Source organism: Ziziphus jujuba, chromosome 6 (assembly GCF_031755915.1).
Source record: "Ziziphus jujuba cultivar Dongzao chromosome 6, ASM3175591v1".
Lineage (NCBI taxonomy): Eukaryota > Viridiplantae > Streptophyta > Magnoliopsida > Rosales > Rhamnaceae > Ziziphus > Ziziphus jujuba.
Genome location: NC_083384.1, coordinates 26969374 through 26985445, shown reverse-complemented (window position 1 = coordinate 26985445; position 16072 = coordinate 26969374). Strand labels below are relative to the sequence as shown.

The 16072-nt window shown below is 31.3% G+C and overlaps 2 protein-coding genes and 1 pseudogene across 2 annotated transcripts; 2 read left to right on the top strand and 1 right to left on the bottom strand.

Annotated features, from left to right (window-relative positions):
- The first annotated feature begins 255 nt into the window (after positions 1-255).
- LOC107435670 (thaumatin-like protein) lies at positions 256-1190 on the top strand. The gene has a single exon (XM_016047297.4). The coding sequence runs from the start codon at positions 327-329 to the stop codon at positions 1002-1004; it is 678 nt and encodes a 225-aa protein (XP_015902783.3). The 5' UTR covers positions 256-326; the 3' UTR covers positions 1005-1190.
- A 2388-nt stretch (positions 1191-3578) lies between these two features.
- LOC125419081 (uncharacterized) lies at positions 3579-9328 on the top strand (annotated as a pseudogene).
- A 3087-nt stretch (positions 9329-12415) lies between these two features.
- On the bottom strand, positions 12416-13798 carry LOC107405278 (uncharacterized). The gene has a single exon (XM_016012310.4). The coding sequence runs from the start codon at positions 13506-13508 to the stop codon at positions 12909-12911; it is 600 nt and encodes a 199-aa protein (XP_015867796.3). The 5' UTR covers positions 13509-13798; the 3' UTR covers positions 12416-12908.
- Positions 13799-16072: the final 2274 nt, after the last annotated feature.

The window sequence follows — 16072 nt, the reverse complement described above, 5'->3', positions numbered from 1 at the left end:
CATATATTCAAAGTATGAACGAGATTTATAAAACAAAATTCAATATCGTTGGATTTGAGGACTCTAAGATAAAGGCAAAGATGGTGTTACATATTTGACTTGTCTTCATCAAGATTCAAGATAGTCCAAACCATTACATCATCTATAGGAAATTTCCACAAATGAAAACAAATACACGAAATCAAATTCAAATCTAATATACGCAAAGTTGTCTAGCTCTTGCTATATATATAGTCGTAGCCATTACCAATTTATCCAAACCATTTTACTACCCAAAAAAAATAAAATAAAATAAAATAAATAATCCAAACCATTTACCAATCAAAATGAGCTTCTTTCAAAACCTCTCCATTTTCTTCTTCCTTCTCTTCACTCTCGCCTTTCCCTCGGCAGATGCAGCCGTTTTCGACATCCGAAACAACTGTCCCTTCACGGTTTGGGCTGCCGCCATCCCTGGAGGTGGCCGGAAGCTCGACAGAGGCCAAACTTGGTCCATCAATGTGAAAGCCGGCACAACACAGGCTCGCATTTGGGCTCGAACCAAATGCAACTTCGACGGAGCCGGACGGGGAAAATGCGAGACCGGTGACTGTGGGGGAATCCTACAATGCCAAGCCTATGGCCAGCCTCCGAACACTCTGGCAGAATACGCACTCAACCAGTTCAACAACTTGGATTTCATTGATATCTCGCTCGTCGACGGGTTCAACGTTCCGATGGAGTTCAGCCCTACGTCAGGTGGATGCAGCAAGGTGATTAGATGCACGGCCGATATCAATGGACAGTGCCCAAATGAGTTGAGGGCACCGGGCGGCTGCAACAACCCATGTACGGTGTTCAAGACTGATCAGTACTGCTGCAACTCCGGGAGCTGTGGGCCTACGAGATACTCGAAGTTTTTCAAGGATCGTTGCCCTGACGCTTATAGCTATCCTAAAGATGATGCAACGAGCACTTTTACTTGTCCTGGAGGAACTAACTACAAGGTTATCTTCTGTCCTTGAAGTAGTATGTGGCCCATCGCTCGTGATCTGCTGCTAATTTTAGAGGTACGTAGCTGTCTCTGTTGTAATAAAACCATGGCTTGAGGCCTTGTTGTGTGTTGTTCTTGCGTTATGTTACTCGAAAACATGTAACACTATAATAATATTGTACAAAACGAAGAATAAACAGTGCATGTTAATTTCTGATTCTTAGCTTTTAATTATTACTATAAACTAATTGATATCATAATATTGCAATTTCTTATGCAAACTAAGCTAGATAAATTATATATATTTATATATCTATATATATGTGTATGTTATATGTTAGAGGAAAAATATAAAAGAAAGTGGTAATGGGAGAAGTTAAAAGCCAGTGATCCAAGAGATTATGGATTCAAAACTCAACAACACATATAAAAATCTAAAAAGAAGTTAAAAAAAAAAAAAAAGAAAAGAAAAAAAAAGCCTTCTATCAGAGCCTCTAATCTAAAAGGTAAAAAAATATAAAAGAAATGAATGTCCAATGCCCACCTCCCATAATCTCTGGGTCCAAAACTCAAGAACACATATAAATGCCTAAAAAGAAACCCAAAAACAGCAACCCTTCTAGCAGACCTCCCATAATCTCTGGGTTCACAACTCAATAACAAATATAAACACCCAAAAAGAAGTCCAAAAAAAGCAAACCTTCTAGCAGACCTCCCATAATCTCTGGGTTCACAACTCAATAATAAATATAACCACCCAAAAAGAAGTCCAAAATAACCAAGCTTTCTATTAGAGATCTTAGGTTAAAAACTCAAAAATAGGGAGAAAAAAAAAAATATATATATATATATATATATAAGAAATGAATGCCCAACGCTCACCTCCCATAATCTTTGGGTTGAAAACTCAATGAATGCCCAACGCTCACCTCCCATAATCTTTGGGTTGAAAACTCAACAACATATATAAGAACCCAAAAACAAATCCAATAAAAGCAAGCCTTCTATTGAAGGTCTTAGATTAAAAACTAAAAAATAAGGCCACACGCATGTGAGAGAAAGTGTTTCGGAAAAAGTATAAAAGAAATGAATGCTCAATGCCTACCGCCCATAACCTCCGAGTTTAGTACTCAACAACATATATAAGAAGTTCCAAAAAAAAAAAAAAAAAAAAAACAAGCCTTCTATCAGAGGTCTTAGGTTAAAAACTTAAAAATAGAACCTACATATGAGGTTAAAAAACATAAAATAGGGCCTTCCTATTCGAGATTTTAGGTTAAAAACTCAACGCTAACGATCCAAAAGAGGTGAGGACAAAAGATAAGCCCAATAGCTGGTTGGGTCTATATGTGAAGGGGCTGCCAGAGAAAAAAAAGCTAATTTAACTGTAAATATTTTATGTCACTCTTGATAGGATAAAAATTATAGAGAAGAAGATATATCATGTCAGTTGTCATATTAAAAAAAAAAAATCAACTTTAAAAAAATTGAATCAACCATTAATAATAATTTCTAAGGGGTCTCATATCATGTTAATTGTCACATAAAAAAAATTAATCAACTTTAAAAATATTGAATGAACCACTAACAATAATTTCTAAGGGGTCCCATATAAATTTTTGTTGGTTTGTTGCTTTCATTTTTAGATTTTATTTTTTTAGAAATGAAAAATATAAAAAAATATTTGAATGATATAGAGAAAAAGACATTTTGTGATGACTAGTGTGGGTAGGGTTCAAAAGACATTAGCAGATAATTTGGTGTGCAATTCTATATTGTTTTGGTGTAAAATAAAAATAGTTCAAATATAATAATAATCACTTTTATAAAGCTAAAGCTTTTTTAAAACAGTTTTAAGTTAGAAATAACTTCATAATTAAAAATGTATGAACTTCTTAGAAGCTCTAAACCAAAAATCTAATATCAAATGCAATAATTAAATTAGAGACAAGCATACAGATGGAGTGTGACACATATCATGTTAGTTTTCACATAAAAAAAAGTCAATCAACTTTATAAAAATTGAATGAACCACTAATAATAATTGGGTCCCATATTAATTTTTGTTGGTTTTTAGCTTTTGCTTGAAAAAAAATAAAAAAATAATTGAATGATGTGTCTTGTTTTGATGACATACGTGGTTTGTTTAAAGAAAAGCATATATTAATTTAATATAGCAAATATTTTAATATAAAGGGCTTTGTTGTTTATCACCGTTGGAAGGCATATACTATATATATATTTTTTATTTTTGAATAAATAATATGATAATTGTTAATTGAATATATTTAATGCCTTTTAGATTTTTAAAAACTAAAATCCTAATATGGGGCAGTAGACCAACTTAAATAGCCAAATTATCATGTTGGCAAGTGTATCCCATTGCTGATTATGGTCACCCTATGGAAGAAAATGTCATTGATTTTGTTGAAGTATCGTTGGAAAAATAGCATAACCGACATCGATAGTAAAGGGTAATGAAATTCATTCCATGTGTCATCGATTTTGTCGATGAAACTCATAAGTATGACGACATTTTTATGTTGGCAAGAATAGAGCCGAAAATATGTGAGATTTGGCGAAATGTTCGGATATTGTCATCGACATGTCGGCAATGATACGTGCACAACTGATTGTGCTGCGGCTAAACCTAATGAAGAAGACAGATAAGGTGAAGAGGAAAACCTAAGCAATATGGGCTGCTGGGTTTGGGCCACATTAGATGAGGTTTGGGCTTCATTTAAATCAATACATTCGGCGTTTTGAACTAAATATGTTGGACTAAAACCCAAGCTTGATTCGACCCATTATTGGGAAAATTAGTCCGATACCCTTATTTTAAACACCTTAATGAGAAATACCCTCCCTCTTTTAAATCTTTTTTATCTACCCATCCTCTTTTCATTATTCCAACCTTACCCTTAGTCTATAAGCCACATACAATTTCTTTCTCACTCTTATGAATGTCCCACCTACCGCATTTCATATCCAATTTTCCTCTTTCTTTCTTTCTTCTCATAGTGCTTTCTGATGTTGGATTCGAAGGACGATCTTGAAGCTGTGGAAGGAGGTTTTATGCTCAATTTCAGGCGTCCAAATGGTGGACCATAAGACACACGACATTGATTCTAAAGCAGTGGAGAGAGAGAGAGTTGCAGGGAGCTTTTGTGTGATTAGTTTGCTGATTTCTTTCTTCGACCATAGACTTGGAATTGAATTATGAAATCACTCGGACCGCTGAGTTCATTAGTAGTGGCGGCTTCACCAGAGTCGCTTTACAGGTGATTACTCCTCTTTGATTCTCGTGTCTTTTTTTTTTCTTTGGAAAAACTAAAACATATGAAGTAGCAGAAATAGATTATTTTGCGCCGCCTTTTTACTAAGTTTTTAGGGCGATTGTGTTTTGGTTTGTGAATAAAACTAAACTAACCAAGTTTGTAAATTTCATTTCCCAGATTAGCTCCTAAATGAGTCGGTGATAGTTGGGAGTGTTTTGCTGGACAAGCTGTGGTGTCTACGAGAATTTCAATCCGATAGCGACTGGAATGGCAATGTAAAAGATCTATCTTTGTTTAGATAGCCGACACAGCGTACAGTAGCTGTTGCGTGGATGAGGTCGGAGCATCGCACATCAATGCTGATTATGTCGTGCACTACGGCCACGCGTGCTTCAGCCCGTGAGTTCTTGTTAATAATACCTTTACTGAAGCCTTTTTTTTTTTTTTTTTTTTTTTTTTTACAAACTATATTATAGGATTGTTTGTTTTAAAGCAAAAAAAAAAAAAAAAAAAAAAAAAAAAGAAAAAAGAAAAAAGAAAAAAAAGTTTTTGTACCAAACTCATAAGACATTATTCTGAGAAATTTTGTCTTAGCGGTAAATTGTTGTGTCTCAATCTGTTTGCGTTCTTTTTTGGCATCAAGATTAGGTTTTGAAGCCAATGAAGCTTCTTCTTCTCTTTTCACCTTTTGAACTTAAAAAGTGGTTATTTTGTTTCTGTATATTATGACAATTAATTTTGGTTTCATAGTTTCAAAAGCCTCTTATTTTTCATTATTGGTAGGACTACAACTCTTCCAGCATTCTTTGTTTTTGGAAAAGCTTCAACTGGTGTGTCCAATTGTGTAAAAAATTTATCAGATCATGCTGTGAGAAACGGCAAACCTGTCCTGGTAAAGTGGTTTAGTAGAGAATTATTATTATGAACTTCTATGCTATACTAAATTTGCAATAAGCATGCTTTTTTTTTAAAATTTTTTTTTTCACCTTTAGGAGGATTTGTTACTGAGATCATGTCGTTTCACATGTAGCCAAAACAAATTATCTCAGCTATCCAATCTCAACATAGTTCGTTCAATCTAAATGGAGGTCCGCTTTGGGCTAGAATATGCACATTTGATACAGCATATAAGAGATGAAGTGGTAGAAGCATGTATGAGTAGCTCTAGATTAGAAATCCAATTTGCTGAAACTATGTCTTCGGACATGAATCCATCAGAATCTCGTAAGATCTCCAATGGGAGCTTGGAAGCAGCTAGTGTCTTCTCTGATGATAAATGTATCAGGACAGTAGTTGGTAATAGATATACCATCGAAGGCTTGGTCTGGGAATTACATGAGGAACACAAAATAGAGGACTACTTGTTTTTTTGGATTGGTTGTGAAAATGCTGCATTTGCAAGTGTTGTACTGACGTTAAATGGTTGTGAAATAGGTATACATATAAGTTACCTGGTTTTGTATGAAATTTATTGTGTCTGCATGTAATATTGCTTGAGATATTTATTGTGTTATTAAGTTTACTTTTCCTTTTGCCAAATTCTTCTAGTATATGCAAGTCCTTGTGCTAGTTCTCTCTCTCTTTCTCTAAATTAATAAATCTTTCTTTAATCATGGTATTAGTGGTTTTAATCAGATATGATGCAAAGTCAAATTGCATGGTGACAGACTTATCTCAACAAAGAAGAATTCTTAAGCATAGGTATGGTCTCAAATAATGGTACTCTCTTTTCTCCTTTCTAAAAATCCACTCCCCTCCTTGTATTAATGTACAATTTTTTTTACTAAAAGAGTGGTGATGTTTGTACAGATGTTACCTGGTCAAGAGAAGGCAAAGGATGTGAACATTGTTGGTATTCCGGTTGGAACTCTTGGTGTAGGTGTGTTCCTGTAGGCTCCTTTAATATTTCTCCTGTAGTAATTTACTCTGCATTTTTCATCTTTAGATAAGGCATGGCTTTTCACTGTGTTGGGATTCTAGTAAATTTTTATGGATCTTATCATGCACAGCTTGCTAAAAGAAAACTTTGTTGAATGATTTATTTTTTCCCAATTTCGTAGTAATTTTTTTGACATAAATTATTTATTTATTTGTTTTTCTAATTTCCACCATCATAAGTTTAGCATATGTATGTATAATTCCACAATTACTGATGCAGCTGGTTACCTACACATGATTAATCTGCAAAATGATGGTTTGGTCATTGATTATATATGAATTTATTGTTCATAAACTCATCAAATTGTTTGGACGTTATTTGGTTTGAAAGTGGTCAAAAGATAAGAATCTTTTATGGGATTTATATTACAATTATTTAATTTTCTTTTTTCTTTTGTCATTTTTAATATCCATATGTCAATTAGTCCATTTGAGTATCCTGTAAAAGCTAATTTATTCCATAAGACCCCTGCTTTAATGGATTTCTAAAGGTATATGTGGAGAATAAAATATTTTTCTATATGTGGAGAATATAAGATATTTTTCTTTCCATCATTTGGTCAAGAGGCTCAAGCTAATATTACTAAGAAGTTCATATTCTAAAATGAGATTGAAATGTAAACATAATAGAAATTTTAACTTCATGAAAACGTGTTAGGAATTGTTTTCTCTTTCTTTATCCTTTTTTTTAATAAAATTCAAACTCCAAGCATGGCAATAAGTTGGGGAAATTGTTTCATTATTCAATATTAATGTGATGGTTAATAATGCTCCTAACAAACAACAACTTCCTCAAGACAGTTTATTTCCACATGTAATTATCAATGTCAGACTAAGAAGACAAGATCAAAATTTGAATCTTATATGTATATAAGCTGAAACTTCATGGAGAAATTTCCAAATTATCATTGCTTTCCTTTGCCACCTTTGCGAAAAAAAGAAGCACACTTGAATGCCTTCCATTATATAGATTCTACAGTTTTATGTCCTCATAAATTACGTGCTGTAGAAACGATTCCAGATTATGATCCATGTAGAGAGGTAACTATCCATCCAGTGCCATATTTCCTTTCCAATTCTTATTAACACAAAAGGGTCCTTATAGAAATGAAAGAGAAAGAAATAAATTTTGAAGTATTTTTAAAGGTTCCCTACATGCATAAATTGTATGTAACAAACTTTTGCTACTTTGTGAGTGTGTGAGAGTGAAGGTTGAAAGTATATATAATGTGTGTACAATTGAAATATATTCATGTATTGGCATAGCATTTTTGGACTTGAATTTGTTGGATAAGTTTTAGGAAAAAAGTTTATTGTGATATGCAGCCTTTATGTGAGCTTTTGTTTCCACGAAGAGCATCTGTTTTCTTTGAAATTATATACTTGCTATTACTTAAATTTTAAATGACATGCAAATAGCTTCTTGATTCATGCTGTATGGTTAATAGTCCAATGCACTTGACAAGCTGCAAATGTACCGCTCGAAACTCACTTGCTTATGAGGATAATCTAAATGGTTGGACAGCTTTCTATTTTCAATTGATGCGTGTAGAATACCCTCACCTCAATGGCATGAAGAAATTGCTTAAATATTTGCTAGGATATGAAAATTGACATAATTTTTTGTAACATTGTCTCTTTTTTATTGTGTCATTTTGATATTCTAATAATGCTCTGAATTGTCAGACCACTTGAATATTTTATATTTTAATTTAAAGCTTTTTTTTTTTTTTTAATGAAATTTATGATTTTCAATTGAATACTTCATACATGAAACAGGTAAAACTAAGTCTTTAGATCCAAAAACAACTATTCTTGTACCTGAAGACAGATATGGACTTCATGCAATTGATACATTGGACCCTGACATGGTAAGGCCTAAATTCTTTTCTTTAAATTTATTTAAGTTCTTATATTATGAAGCTAATTTTTGTGTCTATTTTGCTACTTGTATGAATTTTTTTAAGGAGAAACTTCCAGATTTCCTTTGCAGATATTTCTTACTATTCTAGTTTTGGAGGATTACCTACATCCTTCTAGAATCCCAAACCTGTTGTTGATATCCTCAACAATTCCTTCCTTCTATCTTGCCAGTTTTGGTGTTTGTGTTGTTCAAAGTGTAATCTGAAATATTTATTCCAGTTAAGCTCAAATAACCAATTCTAATGGCATCTTATGGAGTATATGTTGGCAACATCAGGATTTTTTATATTATAGTGAGCGGCCCATCCTATTAAGTGGTATCTTTAACAATGTATTTATTTGCATGCTTTTATTAGTTGGTTTATGCAGACAAGTTTCACTTTGAACTATATGTCTCTCACAATAACTTCATGTAAGGTTCTCTAATAAAAATTTTCAATCTTTCACACTTAACATGGTAATGTTGCCAACCTGTTAACCTCACTAGTATATGTAGGAAATTGATAATAAAGCTGTGTCTCCTAGAGTTGATTGCTTTACATTTTGAAAGGCAGAGGATGTGGTTAGCTCTTAGCAACATGCTAGAAAAGGGTTTTGTCTTAGGCAAAATTGCAATCAACAAAGCAAACAACTTTGAAGACAGACACCTATTGTCTTCAACATGTTGCCTTCTTTTGATTAAAATAGAAAAAAAAAAAAAAAAGTTCACCGACAAAATAAGTGATGGTGATTGAAGTGGATCAGAAATTTCAGGTGTTCAGAGAAGAAAAAAAAATTGAACAGCCTTTGCAACTGCAGAGCATAAAAGTTACTAGTGCAGGTTTTGCCTTAATGAAGAATGTTTTATTTTCTGGAGCTTCTTGGGTTGTAGGTGCTTTAAATAAGATTGTGAAACCAGCCAGAAGATTGAGGAGAACGTAGGAAAGTGATTGAATAGGAACAAAAAGAAGAAAAATGGCATAAAACTAGCTCAAGCTTATCCATCCAAGTCTACACCAAGCAAGGATCAGCCATCTAAGGATAAACCTGCTCAAGGTTTGATGCTGAGATATGGTCCTGTAAAGTAAATACTTTTTAGCATTTGTATTCAGTTCTATTTAGAAGTGGCCCTTTTCTAGGCCATTGGGTGATTAATGAGAGTTCATCTATGCCTTTGTATGTGACAATTTCCTATAATTTACTGATGTTTATGGAGCTATCTATTTATTTTTTCATACGTTCTCGAATGGTGACTTGCAAGTGGCATAATTTTGTTTTTATAATTTCGAACCTTTAATTTTTTTTCTTCTCCTATTGCTTGTTATGCCTTCGCAGCACCTTGCAATGGATTTATGCTGTTTTTATTATTGTGTTTTTTTATCTTTTGACTGATTGCTTCAAAATGTTTGTAGTCTTGGAATGTATGTAGAGTTATGAGTTGTGAAATGGAAGTTCAGCCAACATAATGAATACTCAGGATACCGCAATTATATTTTAGGTTAGAGATGTGCAACATAACGTTAGTTGGATGTCGAAGTCACAAACATACGATCTACATTGAAAATTTATTAAAATACACATCAACAACGTATTTCTTCCTAAACCAACTTATGTAATCCGGGCCAAATAAAACATCATCTTTACTGTTTCTGTACTCGATGAACTTCAAAGCAAAGACATCACAATCACCCCTGCAGAATTGCATTTAATGAAATGGCATCAAATATGTTGATAACGAAAACCAACCATGTGTATTTTCACATGTAAGCACAATAACAAAGCATCAATAAAAGTTAATTTCAAATGACAACACATTCATACTCATTATTTTGGCAGAATGCATCTTTGATCATAGTCATCCTGAATAGATCTAAATTGGAAAGCATGTCCGGATTCTTATCGTAATACTCCCCAGACATCACAATTCCATCCGACAGCTTCAATAGTGTGTGTTTCCACCAAGAACGTACTAAATCTAACTTTATTAATGATAACCGTTGACAAAATAAGAGAAAAAAAAGACATTAAGAAGTGAAAACATTTAAATAGCGTTTATTCGAAACCAAATAAGAGAGAAACAGACCTTAAGAAGTGAAAACGTTTTAAAAAAATGAATACGGATGGTGCATCAGTAATTATCGATGTCGACGGTTTCATCGGTAATTACCAAAGGACCTTCGGTAATTACAGTTGACAAATTTTTTGACTCCCACAAGTCCCCTAATGTGTGTTCGTGCGACAACATGCAAAATATATATTCATCAATGATCCTATATTAATTAACTAATTTAGTAAAATTTAAATTAATTCAAAATTATTACCAAAAAAATTAATTCAAATCAAAATTCCAAAAAATTATACACAATAATGTTTTCCTAGTCCAATACTAATCAAGGTTTAAAATATCCGATATTTCTTCGAAATTTTGTTGATATTTCCACTGTTTGAGAGGGTCGAAATAAAATTTAGGTTCGAAATGAAAATGGATACAATTTCTATAATATCCATTGAAATTTTTGAAATTTCGCTAAAATTTCCATGAAACTTTCCGTAAAATATCCACATCAAATCCTTAATGATTTGGTTAAAAAATCTATAATTTTCATAGAAATTTTTGAAACTTCCATGAAATTTCCATTGAAATTTCGAAAATATCAAGAGAATTTTTTAATTTTTTTTAAAAAATTCATAAATATTATTAATATTTAGTAAAACTTTTTATCAAATTAATTTCATTGATAATTTTTTTATCCTTTAATTGCTATTTAGATATTTAGTGATATAAGCAAAATAGAATGAATTGAATTGAATAACATTAATAAGTTCTACTTATTGAATATCGATAAAGCAAAAATACAAAGATTGTAGATTATATTTTTTAACCTGTCAAATTTTGTTATCGAGAATATCTGTTTTATAAATGTGGATAAATAAATGATGAAATAATAATGTTTGTCTGAAAAATAAAAAAATTCCTGACAATTCACGAGTCTTTTTTTTTTTTAATTTTTGAAGAAGTTAGAAGAGGTAGTGGCCAAAGGAAATCATCAAGTCGAGAAGTTGGATTAAGTCCATTTACTGGTGAACAATATTACACACATGCAACACCAGATGGAGATCATGAGAGTAGATATGCAAATCAAGAATTCGGTACTGTTGGAAAAGATTATAAATGTAAAGAGAAATCTATAATGGAGGTGTCACAAGAAGAAAAATATTCGATTTCTATGAATTTTGGATCTACGAGGGTTGGAAGTCATTTTCATAGCTTTTGTTTAATGGATATTTATGGAATGTCATCAAGTAGCAACTCATGGGTACCATATCAAACTCAACCATTAGAAAGTAATAGTTATGCACATAGTCAACCAATAATGCAAGATCCATATGATTGCCATATTAATAATTCTATGCAAAATTATCAGGGAGATACATCTTTTCAACACTACTCACATTTCACATCTCAAAATCAAAATGAGGAAAAAACCGATAATTTTCAATCACTCAAAAGTTCTATGTGGTATTAAAATGACATTTATGAGCTACAATGTAATTGTAATAATTGTTTTATATATTTTAGTTAATAAATAATTTTATCATATATGTATTTTTTAATATATTTTTATTAATAACAATTCATTTATGGTCATTAATGCTTATTATAAATCAATTCACTAAGAAGAATATAACATTTATTCAATATTTTAGCAAGTTTTATATTTAATTTGATAATTGATATATTAAATAAGCTAATTCTAAGGTTTCAATAAAAATTTATATTTTTTAAAACAAATTTCCATCATTGTTTATAATTTTTTATCGATATTCGATATTTTTCAATATTTCTATAAAAATTTTCGTATTTTAAACTTTCGATATTTTCACGATATCGATTTTTTGAATCTTGGAATCAATAATAATTGAAAAAAAAAAGTTCAACTAAAAAAGAAATTTGTATTATATTTTAATATATATCATATATTATATATGTAATTCAATAATATGTGAATGAATTAATATTTTATATATATATATATATATTTAAATATTTTATAGCTATATATTATGTACAAGGTTTTTTGTATGAAAAAAAAAAAACTTGTATGTGCAAAAAATAAAAATAAAAATTGTCTAAAAAAATTTTAAAAATCATTTAGCCAAACATGTTTTTTTTATTTTAAAAACTGTTTTCAAATATTATTGGTTAAATACCCTTTGTTTTCATAATACAAATAAAAATAAATTTTTATTCTCTATTTTAAAAATAATATTTTGAAAATAAAAAACAGAAAATATAATTTTTCATTTTTGAGCATATTATATTTATATCCCGTTTCACAGATCTCATGGAGGAGAACCCGAGCCATTTCGATCTTCCATAATACCAAGTGGGACCCATTGAGAATGAAGCCTCAAAATGGTCATTTAACATGGTTTTAGATCAATTTTTTTTTTTTTCCAACATGAATCATACAATGGAAGCTAGATTGATTGTTTGAACAAAGTATACATATGATAGATATTATTTTCATCGTTCATTATTAACATTTTAGTGATACAAAAAATAATTTTGAAATTTATTGGATTTTCTAAATTATTCTTGATAAATCTGCATTTGGATGTATCTTATCACAAAAAAAAATAAAAAAATTAACAGAAAATTATTTGGAACTCATTATTTTCTTTTGGGTTAATTATACTGAACTCCCTCAATGTTTTTTTAATTATAACCGAAATCCTGATGATGTAATAATTACAAATCAATCCCTACCGTTATCAAATTGATGTTAAAAGTTGACGAAGGAGGGGCATAATAGTCATTTGACACACCCTTTTCTAAACTTGAACCGAGCCATCTCGCACCCAGTCAAGCCCCTGACCGGCCTCTTGTTCACTTCGCCTAGCGGAATCTCCGATGGGCAAACCCCATCCACCGAGACCTTCATGCTTTCGGTTTCGAACATGAAGAGAAGGACTTTGGATTTCTTGGTTCCCAGCCTGAGAGTGAGTGTGCGCCAAACATGGTGAGCCAAGATTGTGAAGTTTGTGGGCAAGAAAGCTGTGGTTGAAGGGAACAGAAGCTTGTGGTTGTTTGCGTTCTTGGTGTTTGATTTATTGCCACTGTAATTGTTGGTTATGGTGTTGGTGTTGGTGTTGTTGGTGGGTGTGGGTGTGGGTGTGGGTATGGTGGTACTTGTTGTGGGTGGGAAAGAAAGGAGTTGAAGGAGTTCTAATGGCCTAGCACGACGGATCGTGAAGGATTTAACAATGAATTGCCCGCCGAAACGAATACCTTTTACATCAGAGCTGGGTTTGAAAGAGAAATCTGAAGTTTTTGTGGTTTGGTCATTTGGGTGCTGGTGTTTTTGCTTCTTGTTTTGGTTGTTGATCTTCTTCTTCTTCTCTTTTTCTTCCATGGATTTTTGTGGGAAAAAAGAAAAACTGGATTTTGATTGTGGCGGTGGGTTTTGTTTGTGTACACAACAAACCAATCTTGAAAACTGGATTTTGGTTGTGGCGGTGGGTTTTGGTTGTGTACACAACAAACCAATCTTGAGCTTTATTTGAGTTTTTTTTTTTTTTTTTTTTTTTGGATGTTATAAAGATTTTACAGTCAAAAAAGAGAGTGAGCAGTACTGTGCGTAAATATGATTAGTCTTTACTCTATTCCGAACAGTAATAGAAGGGCTATATTTATTATGTGTTTGCCTTTATTAATGTTTGTTATATATATAGTTCTATTATCACTATTATTTATTTATTTATTTTAGTTGTATCAAATGATTATTATGTCCTTTTTTGTCAACTTTAACATTAAGATTATTATGTCCTTTTTTGTCAACTTCAACATTAATGTGGTAACGGTAGGGATTGAAGGATATTTGGTTGTAATTAAAATTTTTTTTAAAGGTGTGCAGTGTAATTAATTTCCTCTTTTTTTTTTTTTTTTTTTTTTTTTTTTTTTTTTTTTTTGCATCTTAAGGTATTTAATTTTTCACTAAAACTCATCGAAAAAAAAAAATTGTAAACTTTATATATCTGGATAGAAAACAATATATTTATAAACTACAAATTCCTAATCTTCTATGGTATAGTTAACACCTTGAGCTCTATTAAACTTTTTTTTTTTTGGTGTCTAAACAATCGCTTAATTAGGATCTATCATTTATTATTAGTTTGTAAATTTATTTGATTTATAATGTACAGGCTGGATTGAAAAAATTAAGGTAAATCGATTTGTTACGATATATACTTGCCTCTTATAAAATATAACATAAAATACTATAATTATATGTCCTTCAGCAAGTTAACAATGTATATCAATAATTCTTTATTGCAAACCGAACAAATAACGGCAACAATTCCAGAATTCTATCTTGGATCACGCTATTAACGTGAACTGCGGTTGTAATATAAACTTCTCCACACGCGGCATATACGTATACATGTTTGAAACTACAGGTGACGCGTTGAGATTTGGACAAGCAAGTCTTATGGTTGCTTGTTTTGTGCTTGTGTCTAGGGGTGTACATGGATTGTGTTGGTTCGATTTTGGACCAAAATATAACACAATTCATATTTATCGGTTTCACTAATATAGAATTCTAACCAAACCATTAAAGCATTAAACCCAAATATAAAATATAAATATAATTTAGGATTGGTTTGGATTGGTTAATCAGTTTGAAACTTACTAATTTATAAATATATAATACAAATAAATAATTTTCAAATATAAAATATAAATATAATTTAGGAACAGATGCTGAAGTTGCCGTGATTCTTGAAGCAGAAAAACAGATGTTGAAGCTGCCGTGAATCTTGAAGCCATGGGTCTTGAAGCAAGGGAACAGATGGTCGAATCAAAGCCTGGTGTGGTTAATGGTTATGGTGATGGATTGGTGGTGGGCAGCAACGGAGTTAAATGTTTAGCTTAAGATTACAATTTACAATTCGATTTGGAATTTGGGATGTAAAAAAAATATATATTAAAAATTATTATATAAAAATGGAAAAAAAAGTTAAAAATTGATATATAAAAATGAATAAAAAATATTAAAATTAATATATAAAAATAAAAAAAATATAAAAAAATATAATTTTTTAATTATATAATATATTATTTGGATTTGATTGGATTATATTGGATTTATATTTCCAATCCATAACCAATCTAATCTATACAATTTATAATATTTTGAACCCAATTTAATCCAATTAATGTAAAAATTCAATCTAAACCGTTAAAAATAAATTGGATTGGACAAATTGAATGAATTAGATTGAATTTTGCCCACCCCTACTGCCTCTTCTCGAACCCGTAACATGATGGACACAACTCATCCACTTGACCACAGGACTAGGACTAGAAGGTTGGGCCTGGATAAGCAAGTCTTGGTTTACTAGACTTCTATATATACGATATGTATTTATATTATAGGAAAAATTACAAAATATGCCATACGCTTTCAGCTAATATGTTAGTTTTAATTTGCCGTTTGGCCTTCTTCATAGATATTTTTTTAATTTTTTAATTTTTTATTTTTAGATTAATATTTTATATTGATGGTTCTTTTACCATCCTGGCAGATTTGCGAGCTGACAAAACAGTTGCATTTTAGAGAAAAGAAAAATCTGAACGGGTAGACTCCAAAATTGACTAGTTGTATTCAAATGATATGATCTAATTGTTAATTGTTAAAGCAGTCATAGAAATGCGTACGTGGCGCAATGGATATGTGGAAGGGGGTAGCTGGATATATGTTTTTTCGGATGCGTTTTTTGAGAAAATATATATTCAACAACTATATTATTAATTTTATCAAAACCAGTCAAAAGAATTGAATAGTATGATGGATCCTTCCTCTTTCTCCCTGATTTCCTCATCATTTTCCTCTGTCTTGTTTAATTCGGTTGGTTTTAGTTAAGATTTGAAATTATTTCAAATGTAATTATCTCAGGATCCTTCCCCCAACTAGAA